General features: G+C 37.1%; 2 protein-coding genes and 1 long non-coding RNA gene across 4 annotated transcripts; 1 reads left to right on the top strand and 2 right to left on the bottom strand.

Moving 5' to 3' along the window:
- Window positions 1-956: 956 nt before the first annotated feature.
- LOC145009049 (uncharacterized) lies at window positions 957-8,551 on the bottom strand. Of its 2 annotated transcripts, none has more exons than XR_013663734.1 (3): window positions 8,222-8,551; window positions 1,710-1,811; window positions 957-1,379 (listed from the first exon to the last, which is right to left on the bottom strand). It is a non-coding gene; the product is annotated as an uncharacterized LOC145009049 (long non-coding RNA). The 2 variants fall into 2 exon arrangements; XR_013663733.1 differs by having other exon boundaries at window positions 1,717-1,811.
- A 176-nt stretch (window positions 8,552-8,727) lies between these two features.
- Window positions 8,728-18,286, top strand: LOC145009047 (protein REDUCED CHLOROPLAST COVERAGE 2-like). Its single transcript, XM_078967709.1, has 20 exons — window positions 8,728-9,481; window positions 10,545-10,606; window positions 10,716-10,808; window positions 11,679-11,751; window positions 11,843-12,169; window positions 12,252-12,316; window positions 12,429-12,560; window positions 12,642-12,683; window positions 12,774-13,301; window positions 13,404-13,561; window positions 13,641-14,082; window positions 14,163-14,327; window positions 14,425-14,919; window positions 15,005-15,109; window positions 15,214-15,347; window positions 15,428-15,611; window positions 15,718-15,849; window positions 15,933-16,045; window positions 16,125-16,209; window positions 16,288-18,286. Exons 1-20 carry the CDS (start codon window positions 9,412-9,414, stop codon window positions 17,974-17,976), a joined length of 5,094 nt encoding a protein of 1,697 aa, XP_078823835.1. The 5' UTR covers window positions 8,728-9,411; the 3' UTR covers window positions 17,977-18,286.
- Window positions 18,287-18,485: 199 nt separating this feature from the next.
- On the bottom strand, window positions 18,486-21,390 carry HHP2 (heptahelical transmembrane protein2). Its single transcript, XM_078967710.1, has 4 exons — window positions 21,011-21,390; window positions 20,775-20,873; window positions 20,605-20,686; window positions 18,486-19,323 (listed from the first exon to the last, which is right to left on the bottom strand). Exons 1-4 carry the CDS (start codon window positions 21,250-21,252, stop codon window positions 18,631-18,633), a joined length of 1,116 nt encoding a protein of 371 aa, XP_078823836.1. The 5' UTR covers window positions 21,253-21,390; the 3' UTR covers window positions 18,486-18,630.
- Window positions 21,391-21,710: the final 320 nt, after the last annotated feature.

Raw genomic sequence — 21,710 nt, 5'->3', positions numbered from 1 at the left:
CATATCTGATATTTTTTGAAATTTTATTCACTTGCAACCATTAAGCTAAAGAGTATGATCATATAGTGTTCACTTAAAAATGATGTGCTACCACACCACAAACCATTAGAAATAGTCACACTCCACATTATCAATATTTTATTTATTTATTTAATTATTGTTTTTTTTACTCCAGCATATATAATTAATATTATACAAATTAAAATAAAATTAATTATTTAACATTACAAATTAAATTAAAATCCTTTTTAAAAAATAAAACATTTTACTATTAATAAAACATTACATAATTAAACTTAAAAAGACATTGATTTTTTTTTTTTAAATTACATAATTAAACTAGAAAATTAAAACTACTACTTATCATCATTGACATCATCGTTATGTTCATGTTGTTTTTGCCATCTGCACTTAGTCAAACCGTGATGGATATTATGATATGTTTCTTTATTTTGTATTTCCAGAAGTCTTGTTAAGTATGATTGGATGTCAATTTGTATAAATACAGGTTATGAGTATATCGTTCGGACTATGCATACAAATAACACTACCCTTTTTTTTTTTTTTCATTATCATGTCATGTAAAATGACATAAACAGACATCTCCTTCATTGATTTCGCCATATCCTATTATCATCTTAGATGTTTTATTATGTGTCACTTGATTTTAAGGACACCAAACGACCGTTCCACATCCTTCATTGCTAATGCATGTGCTAACTTGAACAATTTTCATTTCTCATATTGTGGATATGAGTATGCCTTAACAAATATAGTGCGATCTGGATATATCTCATTACCAAGGTAATCCCCTAAATTATATTCATGTTCATTCACGACATATGACATGTTTGGAGTTTTACCTTACAAAATGTCGTTAAATAACATCAACATTCCAGACACATTTAGGTCATTGTTTGACGTAACCATACCAAAGATTGCAATACAAAAACATATATCATGTGAAACTACTCTTTCTAGTATTATAGTGGGCACTCCATGATCACCTCACATAAATTGACCTCGCCATGCATTGAAACAATTTGCTCACTTCCAAAGCATACAATCAATGCTACCAAACATTCCCAGAAAAACATGTGTAGCTAGATGTGCGACATACAATTGTTTGACATCATTTCTAGTATCATATCTCAATTGAAAATGCTCACAATTATCTACTAAATCTATAGCTATATGTAGAAATATATTTCTACTAATATGAAAACGTTCTTCGAATTTCTCTTGGTCGTATAAACAACCAAGTGAAAAGTAATGACGTACCGCAAGTCTGTTTGCCACGATACGATCCATGTTGATAGAAGTTCTAGTCCTCTTTTCGATATTTGAGCTTTGTGCTTCTTAACGCAACATTTCGCTTGCTATTTACATCATCATTGGATGATGAAAAAAAAAAGAAGATAAAATTATCCATCGTTTAAAAGTGTGTTTGTAGTGTGAAAATATATATGAAAATAATAGTATTTAAATAGGTAAAATAAATTAATTAAATATTAAAGAAAAAAAAGTTTTTTTTTCTGTGTTTGTAGTGTGAAAATATATATGAAAATAATAGTATTTAAATAGGTAAAATAAATTAATTAAATATTAAAGAAAAAAAAAAGTTTTTTTTAAACACCCAACGGTAGGGGTGTTGATTGGGTAATTTTTTTGTGTTTCGGATAATTCGGATTTACATGTTAAAAAATTACCCGTTACCTGACCCAAATTAAATTCGGATAATTCGGCTAGTGGGTCGGGTTTGGGAAATTCAGGTATTACCCGGCATATATAAACTTTTTCTTGAATGTCACCTGAAAATAAATTTAATGAAATAAATATGTTGTGCTCTATTAGTCTTATTTATATAAACAAATGAGCTATAAACAAAGTTATTCAAATTTTGAACATTGAGATTTTTTAGTCAATAATAATTTAGATATAAAGTAATTTTTTAACAATTTAATATAATCTAATAAGATGTTAAAAAACAAATATTTAAAGATTTTAGTTTAAAAGTTTAAAATGTTTAAGATAATTGTAACCATAAGTTTTACCATGTTCTAAAGTTTCATCAAGATCATGAATTTGTTAGTTGCAATAAAAACTAGTACAAGCTCTACGGAAAAAAAGAAATTTTCAAATAATTCGGGTATACCCGAAACCTAACAAACGTAACTTATACCCGACCTGAAAAAAAATCGGGTTACCCGAATACCCGAAAAAATTAACCTGATATCCGATTTATCCGGACGGATAATTCGGGTATTTTCGACAGGGCTACCCAACGGTCCATTTTTTAACCATAATACCAACGATCTATTTTGATCCGTATTTGTTACAATTGTAGAGGAGACTAATCCACAAGGCAACTATGCCCTTTGGGTGGGGAGGTGGGGGATTCACGCGTGGAAATTGGATATACACATCGGTTCTTACGAGTAAAAAATTTCATACCGACCAGCAGTACTTCCATGTACAAGGTCGAAGGCTAAAAAATGAAAGTTTAATTCCGATTTTTTTTCAAGTTATTTTACACGTTTAGTTGTGAGGAATAAGTCAAGAGACCACGTAGCACACAATCCCTGGTCTCAAGATAATCGTTAGTTCCGTTTTATTTGCAAGTATTTACTCATTTTTAGTCTTTAAATAGATAGACAATATGAAAGTTTCAATTATCCCTTCAATCTTCAATCAATAAGAAAGAATACATTTGCCTCATATTGTGCTCTGTGTTTTCTTTACACTGTCTTCTTTGAGTGCAGAGCTTGAGAAAAGCCAACATTTGGTATCAGAGCGAATCTGGTGTTTTGTATGCCAAAGTATCAGTCTAAGGAAGAAATGACGATCGACACAGGAAGCGGCAATGGAAATGGTGAGAAAGACGGACACATCACCCTCCACTATCCAATGTTATCAAGAAACAATTACGGTGCATGGGCAATGAAGATGAAGGTGTTCATGCAGGCTCACGGAGTATGGGATGCAGTTGAGCCATGTACGTCAAATACGTTGGTAGAAACGAAGAAAGACAAGATGGCATTGGCTGCCATCTATCAGGGAATCCCTGAAGATCTTTTGATGTCACTAGCAGACAAGACGACAACAAAAGAAGCATGGGAGGCCTTAAAGACAATGTTTATGGGGGCAAACCGGGTGAAAACGGCACGAATTCAGATGTTGAAGACTGAATTTGAAGCACTCAACATGAAGGAGACAGAGGTTGTTGATGAATTCGCTATGAAGGTGTGCAATATGGTCAGTACAATGCGAGCTCTGGGAGAAACGATTGAAGAATCATACGTTGTAAAGAAATTACTCAGGGCTGTCCCTTCTAAATTCCTGCAATTGGCGTCGACTCTTGAACAATTTGGGAATTTAGAAGAGATGACTGTGGAAGAGGTGATTGGTAGATTAAAAGCTCACGAGGAACGCATGAAGGGGCACAGTGACACCGAAGATCGAAAACTCCTCCTTACTCATCAAGAATGGACAGAGAGAAACAAGAAGAAAGGGGAAGGAGGTTCCAAATCGAAATCAAATCGAGGAGGAAATGGAAAAAATCGAGGCAGAGGAAGAGGTCGAGGAAGAAATGGTGGTAGTAGAGGTGGTCGTGGGAGAGATGGATCGAATGGAGGTCGGGGAAATCAAAACAACTTCGACAAAAGTGGCATTCAATGCTACAATTGTCAAGATTTCGGTCACTTTGCAGCTGAATGCACAAATCCACGACGAGAAAGAGTCCAAGTGAACAATTTGGTCCAAGATCACGAAGACAATGAACCAGCGTTACTACTTGCTTCACTCGACAACAAAGGAGAGGTCGAAGAGGTGTTTTTGAATGAAGAAAACGTGTCCCCTGAGCTGCAATCACACAAAGGTATGGCGAGTTAATCAAAATTATGGTATCTCGATACCGGAGCAAGTAACCATATGACAGGGGAGGTAGCCAAATTTCATGAACTAAACAAGACCATTCAGGGATTTGTAAAATTTGGCAACGACTCGAAAGTTAGGATTGAAGGAAAAGGCTATGTTTTGTTTCAATGCAAAGACGGAAGCCAGCGAAAGCTCGACGAAGTATATTACATCCCAGACTTATGTAGTAACATAATCAGTCTGGGTCAACTGGCTGAAGGGGGTGATGAAATCAGAATAAAGGACCCATTTCTGTGGGTACAGGATGGTGCTGGAAAGTTGCTTATGAAAGTCAGAAGATCTCCAAATCGATTATACAAGATCGAGCTGGAAGAAGTGAAATCAAGATGTTTGATTGCAAAAATCTCCGACCCAAATTGGCTCTGGCACTCGAGACTAGGCCGTGTGAATTTTAATTCACTGAAGATGATGACTGAAAGGAATATGATCGAGGGAATGCCGAAAATAAGCATACCGACAAAGATCTGTGAAGGCTGTCTAGTTGGAAAGCAACTAAGAATTCCGTTTCCAACACAAGCAAATTTCAGAGCATCGAGAAGGCTTGAACTCGTACATGGTGACTTATGCGGGCCAGTCTCACCACCCACTCCCACAGGTAATCGATATTTTATGTTGCTTGTCGATGACTATAGTAGGGTCATGTGGGTTTATTTGATGAAGACAAAGAACGAAGCACTTCAGGTTTTCCAAACCTTCAAAAGAAAAGTTGAAACAGAAACAGGGGAGAAGATTAAAGTCCTTAGAACAGATAGGGGTGGCGAATTTATGTCTAACCAATTCACCACTTTCTGCAATGAGTCTGGTTTGGAACGTCACTACACATCACCGTACTCCCCTCAACAAAATGGGGTGGTGGAAAGGCGAAACAGAACGGTGATGGAGATGGTTAGAAGCAATTTGAAGACAATGGACGTGCCAGATGTACTATGGGGCGAAGTGGTGACACACTCTGTGTATGTATTGAACAGAGTGACTACAAAGGCTTTGAAGGATGCAACACCGTTTGAGATGTGGACCGGAAGGAAACCACATGTGGGACACCTCAGGGTATTTGGTTGTGTAGCCCATATGAAGGTAGTCAAAGGGCACCTGAAAAAGCTAGATGATCGGAGTAAAAGACTGGTACATCTCGGAATTGAAAAAGGCTCTAAAGCATATCGACTACTGGACCCAGATACAGGGTTAGTCTACGTGAGTAGAGATGTGGTGTTCGAAGAAGGTCAAGCTTGGGCGTGGGAAAAGAGCACGAAGATTAAACCAACACCAGGAATGTCGTTTACCGTTGAAGGCTTCGAATTTGAAGATGTATTCGAACCAGAACCCACCACTCCTGCGATGATGCACGGTGGTCAAAGTCAGCAAGAAGAAGGAACTTGGGCTGAAAGTGGCCCACAGCCCATCAACTCCCCATTGGATCCGAATAACAGCCCACAAAGCCTCTCAAGTATACCACCAAGCACGCTGGGTACAAACAATTCACCAATTTCCCCAATTTAATCTCCAAGTAGCACTGTGAGCTCCGATGGCGATACCCCTGTTCGCTACAGATTGATCACCGATCTGTATGAAAATACAGAAGAAATTGAATTGCCCCCTGAGGAATTAATGATGGCTCGAAACGATGATGAACCGACAACGTATGGTGAAGCGAGAAAGAAGAAGGAATGGGTCGAGGCGATGAAAGCAGAGTTATCTGCAATTGAGAAGAATAACACCTGGGAGCTGGTAAATCTTCCCCAGAATCGCAAGGCCATCGGTCTTAAATGGGTATACAAGGTGAAACGAGACCCGAATGGAAGAATTATAAAGCACAAAGCCAGAATTGTGGCGAAGGGATATGTGCAGAGGTACGGAGTAGATTACGAAGAAGTCTTTGCCCCCGTCGCTAGAATTGAAACGATACGTCTCATTCTAGCACTCGCAGGCACGAATGGGTGGAGTGTACACCACCTCGATGTGAAATCCGCTTTTTTGAACGGGAAATTAGAAGAGGATGTGTATGTGACCCAACCTGAGGGATTCGAGAAAAAGGGAGAAACTGATAAGGTGTACAAGCTGATAAAAGCCCTGTACGGCTTAAAGCAAGCACCTAGGGCTTGGAATGCTTGTTTGGATCAGCACTTGAAAAGGTTAGGTTTCTCAAGATGTGCCCAAGAATACTCGGTGTACACAAGGATGAAGAATGGACACACACTGATAATTGGTGTGTATGTGGATGACTTGCTTGTTACTGGAAGCTGTCAGACAGAGATAGAGACCTTCAAGATGGAGATGAGCTCAAGGTTTGAAATGAGCGATTTAGGACTGCTCACTTACTATTTGGGAATTGAAGTGAATCAATCTGAAATGGGTATAACCTTGACTCAACAAGCATATGCCAGAAACATTCTATCGAAGACACGCATGCTCGACTGCAACCCAACAAAATGTCCAATGGAACACAAGCTAAAGCTGTCAAAAAATGAAGAAGGAGAGCTCGTGAACCCTACTGAATACAGAAGCATCGTAGGTGCCTTAAGGTACCTTACTCACACACGTCCCGATATCTCTTTCTCAGTTGGTGCTGTCAGTCGCTATATGGAAAAACCAACTGTGAAGCACCTCCAAGCAGTCAAGGGAATTATCAGGTATCTGAAACGGACATTGGACTATGGCCTCACGTATAAGAGGGGACAGAGTAAGGTTGCTATCACTGGATACTCAGACAGTGACTTAGCAAATGATATAGATGACAGAAGAAGTACAGGGGGAATGGCCTTCTACTTAAATGGAAACTTGATCGCATGGGGTTCACAAAAGCAACGAGTGGTTGCTCTGTCATCTTGTGAAGCTGAATTCATAGCCGCCACTACTGCAGCATGTCAAGGAATCTGGCTGCGACGTCTTCTTACTGAGATAACAAAGCAACAAGTCCCACCAGTTGATCTGTTTATTGATAATCAATCTGCTTTGGCATTAATGAAGAACCCTGTCTTCCACGGGCGCAACAAACATATTGATATAAGATACCATTTCATTCGTGAATGTGTTGAAAAGGGAGATATAGTTGTGAATCACGTATGTACAAAAATGCAGAAGGCAGACATTCTTACCAAGGCTATGGCAAAGATGAAGCATGAAGAAATGAGAATTCTGATTGGTGTTGGAAAATCAGAATTAAGGGGGAAAATGAAAGTTTAATTCCGATTTTTTTTCAAGTTATTTTACACGTTTACTTGTGAGGAATAAGTCAAGAGACCACGTAGCACACAATCCCTGGTCTCAAGATAATCGTTAGTTCCGTTTTATTTGCAAGTATTTACTCATTTTTAGTCTTTAAATAGATAGGCAATATGTACGTTTCAATTATCCCTTCAATCTTCAATCAATAAGAAAGAATACATTTGCCTCATATTGTGCTCTGTGTTTTCTTTACACTGTCTTCTTTGAGTGCAGAGCTTGAGAAAAGCCAACAAAAAATACAGTCGGAATCGTTGGTCAAATGCCACGTCGCTTAACAGTCGTTAAGGGTAAAACATTGATATTATTTTGGGGGTATTTTTGACAACAATAAATAACTTCAAGGGGCTAAATAAAAGTTTGATTTAACATACGTTTTTGCAGAGGACTATACGGAACGGAAGAATCCGCCTTTGCACACGTCAGACGACTACTGGATATTGTGGCTTGCACCACTGCCTTCGGTGGTTCATCTAACTCTGAACTCTCCCCAAAACGCCTCCACGGCTGCTCCTACTCGCTCGAAGGAATCAGGATCTTGCGATGGCGAGTCAGCGAGACCGGTCAGGATACGAAGTCGAACGGAGAGGATAAATCGACGAAGACAGATGTCTCGATCAGTTCAGATCCGTCGGAGAAAGGTGACGCGGCGGCGGAGACCTATCCACCGCCGAAGCTTGGACAGTTCTACGACATCTTCTCGTTCTCTCGTCTCAATCCAATGTATGTCCCTAACGAGTTCAAACCTAAATTTCATTTTATATTCCAGGTTTTATAGCTTGCGTGTTGTTTTTACATTTATATTTACAGACATCAGGAGATCCGGTCATCCGTTTCTCGAAGATAAAACCGACGACGATTTCTGCTAAATCGATGTGTGCATCAGCTATATTTTTAGACATGTTCATAGTGTTGCTAGATTGTAAATTTGTAATCTAGACGTATGTGACTAGTATTCATAGATCTAACATCTAAAATGTTATACAACAGGCATACAAAGCTCTTATGAAAGCTTTCATCGATCACAATAATGAAGGTAACACATAGTTACAGATTGGGAATCTACCTTACGGATTTCAAGCGAACACATAGTTGTGGCAGACAACCTCCTCAAATGGGCCGATTGATTCGATTTTGCCTGAGGAGAGTATCAGAGATTTGGTTATTAAGATCACAAGAGATGTGTCTGATGCAAGCACAAAGTTAATTGGATGCAAAATATGTGCAAAAAGAAAATTCTACAGGTGAAGAACATAAAAAAAAGATGTTGATGAAAAGATTCGATACAGTAATAGAACCAGAAAGTCCGAATCTCCGATTGCTGCGGGTATGCCACCACATTAATAACCATTAATAATCTTCAATTTGGAAAAAATGTTTACCAAGGAAAAACCAAACTTACCATAAATAAATGAATATGATAACTAAATTATTTCCAAACTTAAAACCAATTCACGAAATCTGTTTTTGAAAAATAAATGAGTATTTTATACTGTAATAATTAAAAAAATATATTTTCGTTATATCTATATATTAGTGACCAACTCTTGTTAAAATTACAATAATATTTTGGAAACTAACAAACACATCCCCAAAATTCTTCTAGAAAGTAGTTTTGTGGTTCATGTGAATAGAGAGAGAGAAAAGACGAGAGGCCTGAAAATAGCCATCCACCCAGCCATTACATTCTTCAAATCAAATCCATCTTGTTACTTGTACGTACTTGCAAAATCTTCTCTCTCTTCTCTCTGTGTGTTTGTGTGTGTGTGCGTGTCACCTTATCCTATCATCTCTTTCCCTTCTCTTCTTCCCTCTCTCTCTACCACTCCACCATAATTTATCAATCCTCTCATTGGCCCATCTCCTTAGCTACTATTTCCTACTTCTACTTCTACTTCTACTTCTACAGTTCTACTTCTACTTTCAATTCCTCTCAATTCTCCATTCAATACATGCTCTTCACTCCTCACCAAATGCATCCTGCTTTTTAATTTCTAATTTATCGTCACTTCCAATTCCAGAAGTTTCCATTATCCAGAAAATCCAAAATTCCTATCCATAGTTTTACTTTTGTGCGTTTCAATTTGAGTACGAATCTATAGGGACTCTGAGGGAAATTCACATCATGATTTTTGTTATGTTAGCGTGAAGAATATTAAATTTTGATTAATTAGTTTAGCATTGTCATTTTGTTGATTGAATTGGCTGTTTTCTTCTTCTTCTCTGTTCGTTGTTGGTTGTTGACTGGGTTTGATTATGGCGCCGAAAGCTAGTAAAGGAAAACCTCACAAGGCTAAGGGAGAAAAGAAGAAGAAGGAAGAGAAAGGTACCTTATTTGTGTTTCCGCCATTTTAAACCACAACAATTGCTTTCAAAGATACAATTTCAGAAGACATAATCTAATCATTGGTTATGCTATTATTTCAATTTGCTTGCAGCCAGATTGAATTTGTCTCCTGCACTTTTTAATTTATTATATTATCATTAGAAATATCGATTTTATAGCATAAAAATGATAATTTTTTAATATATATATTTTTCTAAAAAATTAAGACCTTAAAAGATTAAAAATTAAAACCATTCACTAATGAATAATATTAAAATTAATTTGGTAGGTAACATCGATATATATATATATATATATATATATATATATATATATATATATATATATATATATATATATATATAATGTTTACTAAAGCATAACAATGATAATCTTTGTCATAATTATAATTGGTTTTCTGTTTCCAATTAGATAAAACTATAAAAAATAAAAATATTAAACCATTTCTTAACACAGTATTAAAAAGATTATTATTATTATTATTATTTTTTGTATATCAGCATGTAATATATTTTATAGAGTACATAGAAATAATAATAAATTTTAAGTATATTTTTTGGAAAAAATAAAATCACCATTCATCAATTAATATACACATTCATTAATGAGCGGTTTTCTTTTTACTATTTAGGATTTTCTTTTATTGATTTTCTTGAATCATAAGTGGTATCTGTATTACATATGCATATGGAGCCCACAGAGATGAAGGTAGGTTGAAACTTGAATGTTTGAGACTTGATCGAACTTGGACTCTTAGAGGGGAGGAATGTTTGTCGTAAAAAAAGAATGACTGTTTACTCATTTTAAACAAATTACATTGCACATGTCGACTAATTTGATTTAAATTATTATTATTATTATTTTTTGGTTGCTTTTGCTTTATTGATATCATATGGATGCTTCTACTCTCAATGATTGTGGGTGGGGTGCGATGATGTTTTAATTATTTTTTTATTTATTAATCTTAACTTGTCTAAAAAATATTCTTGTTACTATTATTTGTCATAGTTTGAAATACTGAGTAACATTCTTTGTTTTACAGCATTACCAACAGTGGTAGAAATAGCAATAGAAACGCCTGATGACTCAACAGTGACACTTAAGGTAACCCCAATTCAAAAAGCAATCGGTTCTTTTACTTGGCTGCGATTAGCATATAGATAGTCTTTACTATCTTTATATGGTTTGATTTTTTGTATGTTGATGATATTAGGGAATATCTACTGACAGAATATTAGATGTTCGAAAGCTGCTAGCAGTACATGTTGAGACATGTCATGTGACAAACTACTCTTTAACGCATGAGGTATATGTAAATATTTATTGTTTCTCATCAAAGTCAAAATAATTGATTATGCATAAATTTTTGCTTTATATACACTGTGTTTTATCGTATAATTGGCATTGGTAAAATAACTCTGAAAAATACTTTTATTGTTTTTTAATAGAAGACAGTTAAGATTCTTTTGTGTATATAATCAAGTTTGGTGCAACTTAACCGATAAAGTGTTATGAAAAGTATTATAAATTGGATTTATAGCATGCATATCTAACGTCTTACAGTTTTGTTTTATAATTATTGTTTTTGTTTATGTTGATCCTACTTAGTGAATTATGTTGCGAATTTGATGCAAAAAATATATGTTCTGTTAACAATCAATAACTAAATCTATCACGTGATATAGTTTATTTTACAAATCAAGATTGGTAGATAAAACGAAGTTATAGCATGTCTTTTTATTGTAAAATATTTGTTGCATTTTGTAACCTTTCACAATTTTGATCTACAAGTAAAATATAGACTTGCATTATTTTTGTCACTTTTAAAAATTAGCTGCAAGTTAAATTGTTTTCGCTATAATAAAGTTGACATGGAGGATCATAATTATTGAGAAAAAAAAAAAAGAAGATAAATATATTCCGGCTTCTTTCATGCTTCATACTCAAAATAGAAAAACACAATAATTAAATAGAGACCGAATTTAGTAAGCATGGATCAACGCATTTGTATAAACAATAATATCGTGTACTATTAAGTCAGACAAAAAAACGACAATTAAATAAAGATTCAGTTTGAACCATTACGTTTATGTAATCAATAATATTGATACTTTTCAAGTTGTATGAATTGTCGATTTCTAATAAATTTAAAAACAATGTTACATGTTTTCGACAGGTACGAGGTCCACGGTTAAAAGATACGGTGGAAGTCGTTGCTCTAAAGCCATGTCACTTAACGGTAGTTGAAGGTAAATACTGATATTCTTTAGTGGTGTTATGACAATAACCATAACTCCAAGGGGCTAGTTTAAAGTTTCATTTAAAATTTTCTTTTCGCAGAGGATTACACGGAAGAATCCGCCGTCGCACACGTCAGACGACTCCTGGATATTGTGGCTTGCACCACCGCCTTCGGTGGTTCATCTAACTCTCCCAAGAACACCTCCACTGCTGCTCCTCCTCGTTCGAAAGAATCAGGATCGAGCGATGGAGAGACCGGTCTGGATAAGAAGTCGAACGGAGAGGATAAATCGCCGAAGACAGATGTCTCGATCAGTTCAGATCCGTCGGAGAAAGGTGACGCTGCGGCGGAGATCTATCCACCGCCGAAGCTTGGACAGTTCTACGACTTCTTCTCGTTCTCTCATCTCACTGCTCCCATCCAATGTATGTCCCTATCGATTACAAACCTGAATTTCGTTTTGCTGTCCAGGTTTTTATAGCTTGCGTGTTGTTTTTACAATTACAGACATCAGGAGATCCGCTCGTCCCTTCCTGGAAGATAAAACCGACGACGATTTCTTCCAAATTGATGTGAGCATTTCTTTACTTTCTCTGAAAACGTATGAACTATGGACAACTCTTATTTTAGACATGTTCGTAGTGTTGCTGGATTACTGTAGCGACTGATATGATTCGTATGCAGGTACGTGTTTCCGGTGGGAAGCCTATGACAGTTGTTGCCTCGAGGAAAGGTTTCTATCCGGCTGGAAAACGTATTATTTCAAGTCATTCTTTGGTTGGTCTATTGCAGCAGATAAGCCGGATCTTTGACAGTGTAAGTACAAGCTTCATTGTAATCTAGACGAATTTGATCACTATTATTCACGGATCTAACATCTAAAGTGTTATACTACAGGCATACAAAGCTCTTATGAAAGCTTTCATCGAGCACAATAAAGTAAGTCGAACTTAAACTTACTAATCACTTTTAACATCATAATTTCACGATATAACAACCTAACAAGCAAATGGTTTATATTTGTTACAGTTTGGGAATCTCCCTTATGGATTTCAAGCCAACACATGGGTTGTACCACCAGTTGTGGCAGATAACCCATCTGTTTTCCCCCCACTTCCAGTAGAAGACGAAAACTGGGGAGGAAATGGTGGTGGACAAGGAAGAGATGGTAAACATGATCATAGACAATGGGCAAAGGAATTCTCAATATTAGCAGCAATGCCTTGTAAAACACCAGAAGAAAGGCAAATTAGAGATAGGAAAACTTTTCTGCTTCACAGCCTATTTGTCGACGTATCAGTTCTAAAAGCTGTTGCAGCCATTAAGCATCTTGCTGATAGTAACAAGCTGTCCTCCTCAAATGGTCCGATTGATTCCATTTTGCATGAGGAGAGAATTGGGGATTTGGTTATTAGGATCACAAGAGATGTGTCTGATGCAAGTGTAAAGTTGGATGCTAAATATGATGGGAGTCGTATTCTAGGATTGTCACAGGAGGAACTTGCTAAACGAAACTTGCTTAAAGGCATAACTGCAGATGAAAGTGCCACTGTTCATGTAAGTATCATACTATCAATCTATCATGCTGTATATATATATATATACATACACATGCATATATCTATATAATGAAAATATTCAACTATTGTGACAATGCAGGATACATCTACTTTAGGTGTAGTGGTTGTTAGACATTGTGGTTATACTGCCATTGTGAAAGTTGAAGCCGAGGTGAACTGGGATGGGAAACCGATTCCTCAAGATATTGAAATTGAGGATCAACCTGAAGGGGGTGCAAATGCTTTGAATGTCAATAGGTTTGTAAAAAATCTGATATGCAACAAATCTATTACCACTTTGTCCTAAATAAATGTAATTTTTTTTTGTTAAACACAGTTTAAGAATGTTATTGCACAAGTCGCCTGGTGCAGCTCGAGTTGACGATTTGCAGTGTGGTAATGTTTTGGTGAAGAGAGTGTTGGAGAAAAGTCTGGAGAAAATGAAGGAAGAAGAATGTAAAGATAGAAAATCTATCAGGTGGGAACTTGGAGCGTGTTGGGTGCAACATTTACAAAACCAGGAGAAATCTGATTCCAAGAAAGTTGAAGAAGCTAAGGTGGAACCGGATGTGAAGGGTTTAGGAAAGGGATTGTTGAAAGGAATCAAGAAAAAATCCGAGGATAAAAACGGAAAAACAGAGGAGGTTGACACAGTTAATAAATCAGATAACAAAGAGACAGTAAAGTTGGACGAAGAACAGGAGATGATGTGGCGAAAGATACTTCCGGAAGCAGCTTATTTGCGTCTTAAAGAATCAGCCACTGGTCTTCACCTCAAGGTTGAGCATAATGTGATATTAAAGGGTAATATTGGTTTCTTGATTTGTATTTGATTCGCTATTTTGGTTTATGTTGGCAGTCACCTGATGAGTTGGTTGACATGGCGCATAAATTCTATGACGAAACTGCCCTTCCTAAGTTGGTGGCTGATTTTGGCTCTCTTGAACTTTCACCTGTTGATGGAAGGACACTGACGGATTTCATGCACACAAGGGGTTTGCGTATGTGCTCTTTAGGTCGAGTGGTAAGAGTCCAAGTTCATTTCTTCTATTTTCCAATACCAATTTTACCCTTGACATTGTTATGTAGCAATCTGTACTTTGCTTTCTTTTATCAATCAGGTTGAGCTTGCAGACAAGCTTCCTCACGTGCAATCACTATGTATCCATGAAATGATAGTTCGAGCTTACAAACACATCTTACAAGCAGTTATATCAGCAGTTGATGATGTAACTGATTTAGCTTCATCAATAGCATCCTGCTTAAATGTATTACTAGGAACACCTGACACAACTGATGTAGAAAATTTAAAGTGGAATTGGGTGGAATCGTTTCTTTCAAAGAGATATGCATGTGAACAGAAAAGCGACTATCGTGGCACTCTTCGTAAATTTGCCATTCTTCGAGGGCTTTCTCATAAAGTTGGACTCGAGCTTGTTCCTAGAGACTATGATATGGATTCAGCTTACCCTTTTAAGAAGTCTGATATTGTAAGCATGGTTCCTGTGTATAAACATGTTGCATGTTCATCTGCTGATGGGCGTACTCTTTTGGAGTCATCTAAAACATCTTTGGATAAAGGCAAACTTGAAGATGCTGTCAACTTTGGAACAAAGGTAAGTAAATCTTTTGTGTTGACATTTCATTAGTTCAATAATAAATCAACTAAAAGCTAACATGGTTACTATGTTTATTGTTTAGGCATTGTCTAAACTTGTGTCTGTATGCGGGCCTTACCATCGAATGACAGCTGGTGCATATAGTCTTTTGGCTGTGGTGCTTTATCATACTGGTGATTTTAATCAGGTACATGAACATTTTTTCTTGTGTTGACTTTTGTGAATACAATACTAAGTCAACTAAAGAAGGGATTTTGACTAATTTTCATTTGACTACTATCTATGTATTAGGCTACTATCTACCAACAAAAAGCTTTGGATATAAATGAGAGGGAACTTGGGCTTGATCATCCAGATACAATGAAGAGTTATGGGGACTTGGCTGTTTTTTACTACCGGCTCCAACACACTGAGTTGGCTCTCAAGTATGTTTTTTTTTTCTTTCCTTAAAACACAATAAAAATGAGAAGAATGTATTTTGGCTTATGTTTGTGTTTGTTTGCAGGTATGTGAATCGGGCATTGTATCTATTGCATCTAACATGTGGGCCATCTCACCCGAATACTGCTGCCACTTACATTAATGTAGCAATGATGGAGGAAGGTTTAGGAAATGTTCATGTTGCTCTTAGGTATCTTCATGAGGCTCTCAAATGTAATAAAAGACTCCTTGGAGCTGATCACATACAAGTAAGTAATCTTTCTCTCACTTTTACTTTTCTATATATATATATTCTATTAAAGATTATATTTTGTCTTTTTGTGATTCACATGTTGTATTTAACACTTGTCTCAGACTGCTGCTAGCTATCATGCTATAGCAATTGCTCTTTCCTTGATGGAAGCATATTCCTTGAGTGTTCAACATGAGCAAACCACTTTACAGATTCTGCAGGCTAAACTTGGACCTGAAGATCTTCGTACTCAGGTACATTACACAATTTTTTTTTTTTAATTTTTGATTTTCACATTAAGAATTTTAGTTTTACTAAGTGTATTACAATATTGTAGGATGCAGCAGCGTGGCTTGAATACTTTGAGTCCAAAGCCCTCGAACAGCAAGAAGCTGCACGCAATGGTACCCCAAAGCCTGATGCCTCTATATCTAGCAAAGGCCATCTAAGGTAGGCATAGGCTATTGGAATCAGGAAAGGAATGGAATAGTTCATTCCAGGTTACTGATGTTTTTTTTTATTTGGTCAGTGTATCAGATTTGTTGGATTATATAGCACCAGATGCAGATATGAAAGCAAGAGAAGCCCAAAAGAAACAAGCTCGTGCGAAGCTTGTAAGTCGATGTTACCAAGATATTTGTAATTAAAAATTTTAATATGTATGTCTGATATTGCTTTTAAAATTTGTTCAGATTAAAGGAAAACCAGGAGGACAGAATGAGGAACCGTTACTTGATGAAATTCAAAAGGAAGAAATTTTATCTCCAACTCCAAGTCATCATATCAGAAAGAATTCTAGTGATAAGGAGAACAAGTCTGAGATCCGAAATGAAGATTTAAAAAATAAGAAAACTGAATTAGTTCAAAAAGAGGAAATTCAAAAGGAACAAAAAGGTTATTTGGTAGAAACTGACAACTCCGATGAAGGATGGCAGGAAGCCTTTTCTAAATCAGGTCGTAAATCTTCAACCTCCAGAAGGCCAAATCTGGCAAAAATAAACACAAATTTCATAAACGGTGGTGTTTCTCAGTCATCAAAATACCGATCAAAACCCACTAATTTCACATCCCCTAAAACCAGCGAGCCAGCTGTCACCAAGAAATCTGTTAAGACTGAGAAACCCACATCTAAGTCAAACCCATCCAGTCCAGCTTCAAATGATCAGACTGTGAAACGTTCACCAGTCATAAGCTCAATCAGTGTCAAAGAAGCCGGAAAACTTTTTTCTTACAAAGAAGTTGCATTAGCAGCCCCTGGCACCATCGTGAAGGCTGTAGCTGAACAGTTACCAAAAGAAAATCCCACAGATGAGATTTTAACAACAGAAGAAGAACCACCATTACCAAAGAAAGAAGATGAACAACGTAACAAAGATGTTGAAGAAGAAAAGAAAGGAACCCCAGAAGTTGACACAATCATAGAACCAGAAACCGTCGATAACACAGATCCAGGGGTAGAATCATCTGAAATTTCAAATGTGGAAATAGAAACAGAGCCGATTGCTGAGGTGGCAGATGAAGAGGATGACAAAACACCAAATGAGGAAGGTAGTCAAAGTCAAAGTGAAATTCAGAGTCAAAGTCCGAGCACGGAGACGGAAACGGAAAGGGAAAGGGCAAAAGAAGCGGCGAGTAAGAAACTTTCGGCAGCAGCGCCTCCGTTTAGCCCGTCTAATATTCCGGTATTCGGGTCGGTTTTGAAAGATCATGGAGGGATATTACCGCCACCTGTCAACATACCTACAATGGTGACTGTGACACCTGTCCGTAGGAACCCTCATCAATCAGCAACAGCTAGGGTTCCATACGGTCCGCGTCTTGCGGGCGGGTACAACCGGTCGGTCAACCGGGTTCAACGTAATAAGCCGCCTGCTTTTGAGCTTGTTGTAGATGGAGGTCATTTAATTCCTCCAACAGTTATGAACCCACATGCGGCTGAGTTTGTTCCGGGTCAACCCTGGGTTCCGAATGGGTATCCGGTTGCTCCAAATGGGTATCTGGTTACGTCCGGTGGGTATCCGATTTCTCCCAACGGGTATCCTGTGAATGGGTTTCCTAGTCAAAACGGGTACCCTGTATCTCCGGTTGACTCGGTTGAGTCACCCGTTAGCTCGGTAGATTCTCCTTCAATTGTTACAACTCAAGAAGTCTGTGTTACTGCTGAGACCCCAACTGAACATGTGGGGGAGAACAAAGAGGAAGTTTTGGAAAATGTTGAGAAAATTGGTGAAGAAATTCAGTCTGTAACAGTTGTGGTGGAAGAAACTCAATCTGTAATGGAAGAAAAGGCTGCTGAAATAGTAGATGCCCAATCACCAGAGGTTGTTGATGAGAAACCAATCAAGAATGGTGAGGTTGAGACGATTGAGGTTACAAGTTAAGAAGAGGGTAGTTTTGTCATATTGAATTTTCAAGTGGTAAGGTTGCTGCTTGTCTCCATGGGAATATGTAATGCAAAACGGTGTCGCTCATGTGGAAAACCGAATTTATCCCTTTCCTCACTGTATGGTGAAAACATACTTTGAGCGAAAAATGCTGAATTTACCACTTTTCTGCATTTCAAGTTTTGCTGGATTTTTCAAGTTCCTCGTGAGAATCTGGTGAGTGCTGTAACTTTCTTTTTCAGGCATTATTTTCTGCGTTTAAAGACTTGCGATGAAGTTAATAAATGGTTCAGAGTTTCTTGATTAATTGTTGAATTAAGTATATTAAAAGGAGTTGTTTCCTTTGACTTTATCTAGACAGCTAATATATGTATGGTTGTTTCTTTTGACCGAACCTGGCTTAGTGTATCAAGATCTTTGCCTTTTTTCCTCTCAAAGTATGAAAATTAAAATTGATGAATGTTTTGAATATGAACATGGAATGCAAGGGTAAAATGGTACTATTTTTAACTCAAACGTTTGTTTCATTTATCAAAGTGGTACAAACAATCCAAACAATAATTCACCATAAACCCTAATTCCTAATATTAAATATCTCACACATACATATTTCCCACAATTTGGAAACACAAAGTCACAACAACCCTAACTCTACATCCATGTTGCTCCGCCAGCACATAGTGCTGGCGAAACCTGCCGCAAGTTCATGATCACGAGCGTTGCGGCAGCGTGCGCCAGAGCACCTGCCACTACAAAAACATGAAAAATCTGATGACTATGGCCCGCAATATCAAACATACCTGGCTTCCATCTCTCCGGTATCCTTTTAACATAAAACATCGCACCCAACGAATAGCAAACCGCCATCACAACCTCATAAACAAGAGCCACCACTATTTTGCGGTCACTCCAATGGAGGTACACGGCGTGGGAGGCGGGAATAACGCCTGAGAAGCCCATGACGAGGAACAAGGTGGCACGGAAGGAGCGGTAGCGGGGGGCGGAGAGGGCTGGGGAGAGGAGGGTGAAGATGGCAAGGAGGCCGAGGGTGGTGATGGAGGAGAGGTAGAAGAGGCGGGAGAATGGGTGGCAAGTGAAGGCGTAGTAGATAGGTGCGAAGAAGGAGGAAACTATCATGAGGGAGATTCCGGCATAGTCAAGGCGCCAAAAGAAAAGGTTGAAGGTTTTTGAGTGGCATGCGAAGAGGTGGGAGATGGAGCTGCAGATCAAACATGACATGGCTCCGATTAAGAAGATGAACCATGGCCATTTAGGGTTTGGGTTTTCTGGGTTGTTGATTAATATGATCGATGGTTTTAGTATTTCTCCTAGAAGCGATGATTCCTGCACAATATCATCATCATCAATTATTTTCTAATTTTAAAAAGAAATTGATTCGTACATAATAATTTTTCTCTATACATAACAATTTGTATTTTAAAACACATCTAATTTTTAAATATTTAATATCTCCATAGTTCATTACTTAATTATCTAGTAATAAATTTTCTATTTTGCATCTTAAAACAAATTAATTAGTGGAAAGGCATGTGTATGGTTTAATGATTTATTAATTGTGTTGTTGCCTCTTACCCTCTTACTTAGCCATCCATTGTGTTAGGTATATCAATATATAAATTGATCTACTATAACAATAATATCACCAAAAGCCAAAAGTTAAACACAAATATGTGTAACATGACTTTTGGGTGATAGTGATATCTATTTATGAGCGTGGCATTTTTTTAGTAAACACAAAGTACCCATTGAAAAAAGAATTTATAAAGTGTAGGGGTGATTATAAAAAGAGGTGTCAGGACTCAGGCATATGTCTCTTTCGGCAGCCGCATCACGTCACGTGTTATGGACCATGGACCACCAAAAGACCCTTTTAGCCCGAATTTTTGTAATTTCTCGACACGTATGGGATCATATATTCATATGTCCTCCCCAATCTTTTCTTTCGTCCACAAAATCAACTTTGTCAAAACGAGGAATAACTACTAACTAATATGCTATGCCTCATGTAAATTATCTTCATCTTTTTAATTTTAAAATATGGAGGAATTGCTTTAAGACCATATAAATCAAAAACCATTGTTTATATTTCGATATTTATCCTGATCTTGCAATTATTAAAAGAAATTGATCAAAAAACGTATGCATTTGCCTAGACAGGCTTGGTATTTGATATTCCGATATTGTATATTTTGTAATTATGACGTTTAGGTTCATTTCTCTTTCACAATCGGATAATATTATATTGCGTTCAACATTTTGTAACAATATTTAGGTGATATATTTCCTGTTGTAATTAACATCAAGACATTAAATGATAAACATAAAAAGTCATTACGTATTCTTGCTTAGTTATATCATTTAATGATGAACATGAAAAGTTGCTTCAACTGAAACATGAAAATTGATTACTATTATAGCCAATTTATGTCTAAAAATTATCTTCCATACACAAATTAAAACCTGCATCTTAGACAGACACTACTCTAATAGTCTAATTAGCTCTAACTGAATAATAATATTGTGTGTTGTTAGAGGAATTCGGTTTGGTAGTGGATTATAGAGTAATATTCAAGAAATGATCGGAGAATAAAAAGGAAAACTAACCGGCATTAACATAGAAGCGACGGAGCCATTAGCTTTCGTCATCATAGCAGTCGTCATGGTCGGTTCTCGGATTCCGTGAGTACTGCTTATTAAATTTCACATGAAAGTTATCAATGGAATATTTAAATGAATAATTAATCACGATGACCTCATTGACGCCATGAACGGACCTGGAGAAGAAAAAGCTCGCGATCAATGATTCCACCTTGTCCTTTGTCAATAAGCTCCAAATCGTCAATGACAAAAATATGAAGAAACCTACCAAATGCCTTGACAAAATTCATCACGAAGAAACGATCAGTATATATAAATACGTACACGATCAAAACGGCGAAATGCTGTCGAATTCATGATTTGTATATAATCAAATGATGAAGGAATCAGAATCACTGGATCGATTACTTACGTCCAGATATTTAGGGTTTCATTGTGCCAACATACTACGCTTCCGATGACATCCTTCAACGGCCATTCGCATCTATAATAATCCAATATGAACTCGTTATCTTTCAAATACTCCGGCAATTCATCGTACTTCACCAATCGCCTGCCAGATCTTCCCTTCGTCGACATCTTGTCCGTACACTCCGACGAGATAGCTCTGTTTCCGACTCCTCCACCCTTACTCTTCCCTCCTCGCCTCTTCATTCGTCGCCGGGAAAGATAAAATTATCACTCTCCCCAGCGTTTATTCGCCGGCAATCCTCCCATCCGATCACTTTCTCTCCCTCGGTGAATCCGTATAACTGAAACATATACATTGAAACATTGAGAGCTTCGAGAATTTATAACCTGCCATTTAAATTTTTACGAGATTTATTAATTTTTTTTTATAATCCAGATTTCTGATCCTATGTGCACATGTAATCTTTCGGGTTACACGTGTCAATATACAAAATGCTTTCTAGATTGATTAATAATTTTCCTACCCTTGAGAAGTAGGTCAACGTTACGCGGGAAGAGGATCCGGTGGGTCGAGTTACATGTGATTATATTCTTCATCTTCACTAATTTGCCCGTACGGTTTATTTCCGTTAATGTATGTTAGGGAAGGTGTGAAATGAGAAATCGATGAGTCATCTAATGGGGTATGACACGTCAGTTCA

Source organism: Lactuca saligna, chromosome 8 (genome assembly GCF_052625555.1).
Source record: "Lactuca saligna cultivar CGN05327 chromosome 8, ASM5262555v1, whole genome shotgun sequence".
NCBI classification, from domain to species: domain Eukaryota; kingdom Viridiplantae; phylum Streptophyta; class Magnoliopsida; order Asterales; family Asteraceae; genus Lactuca; species Lactuca saligna.
Note: the sequence above shows the minus strand (reverse complement) of the source record. Positions and strands in the feature narration are given on the sequence as shown.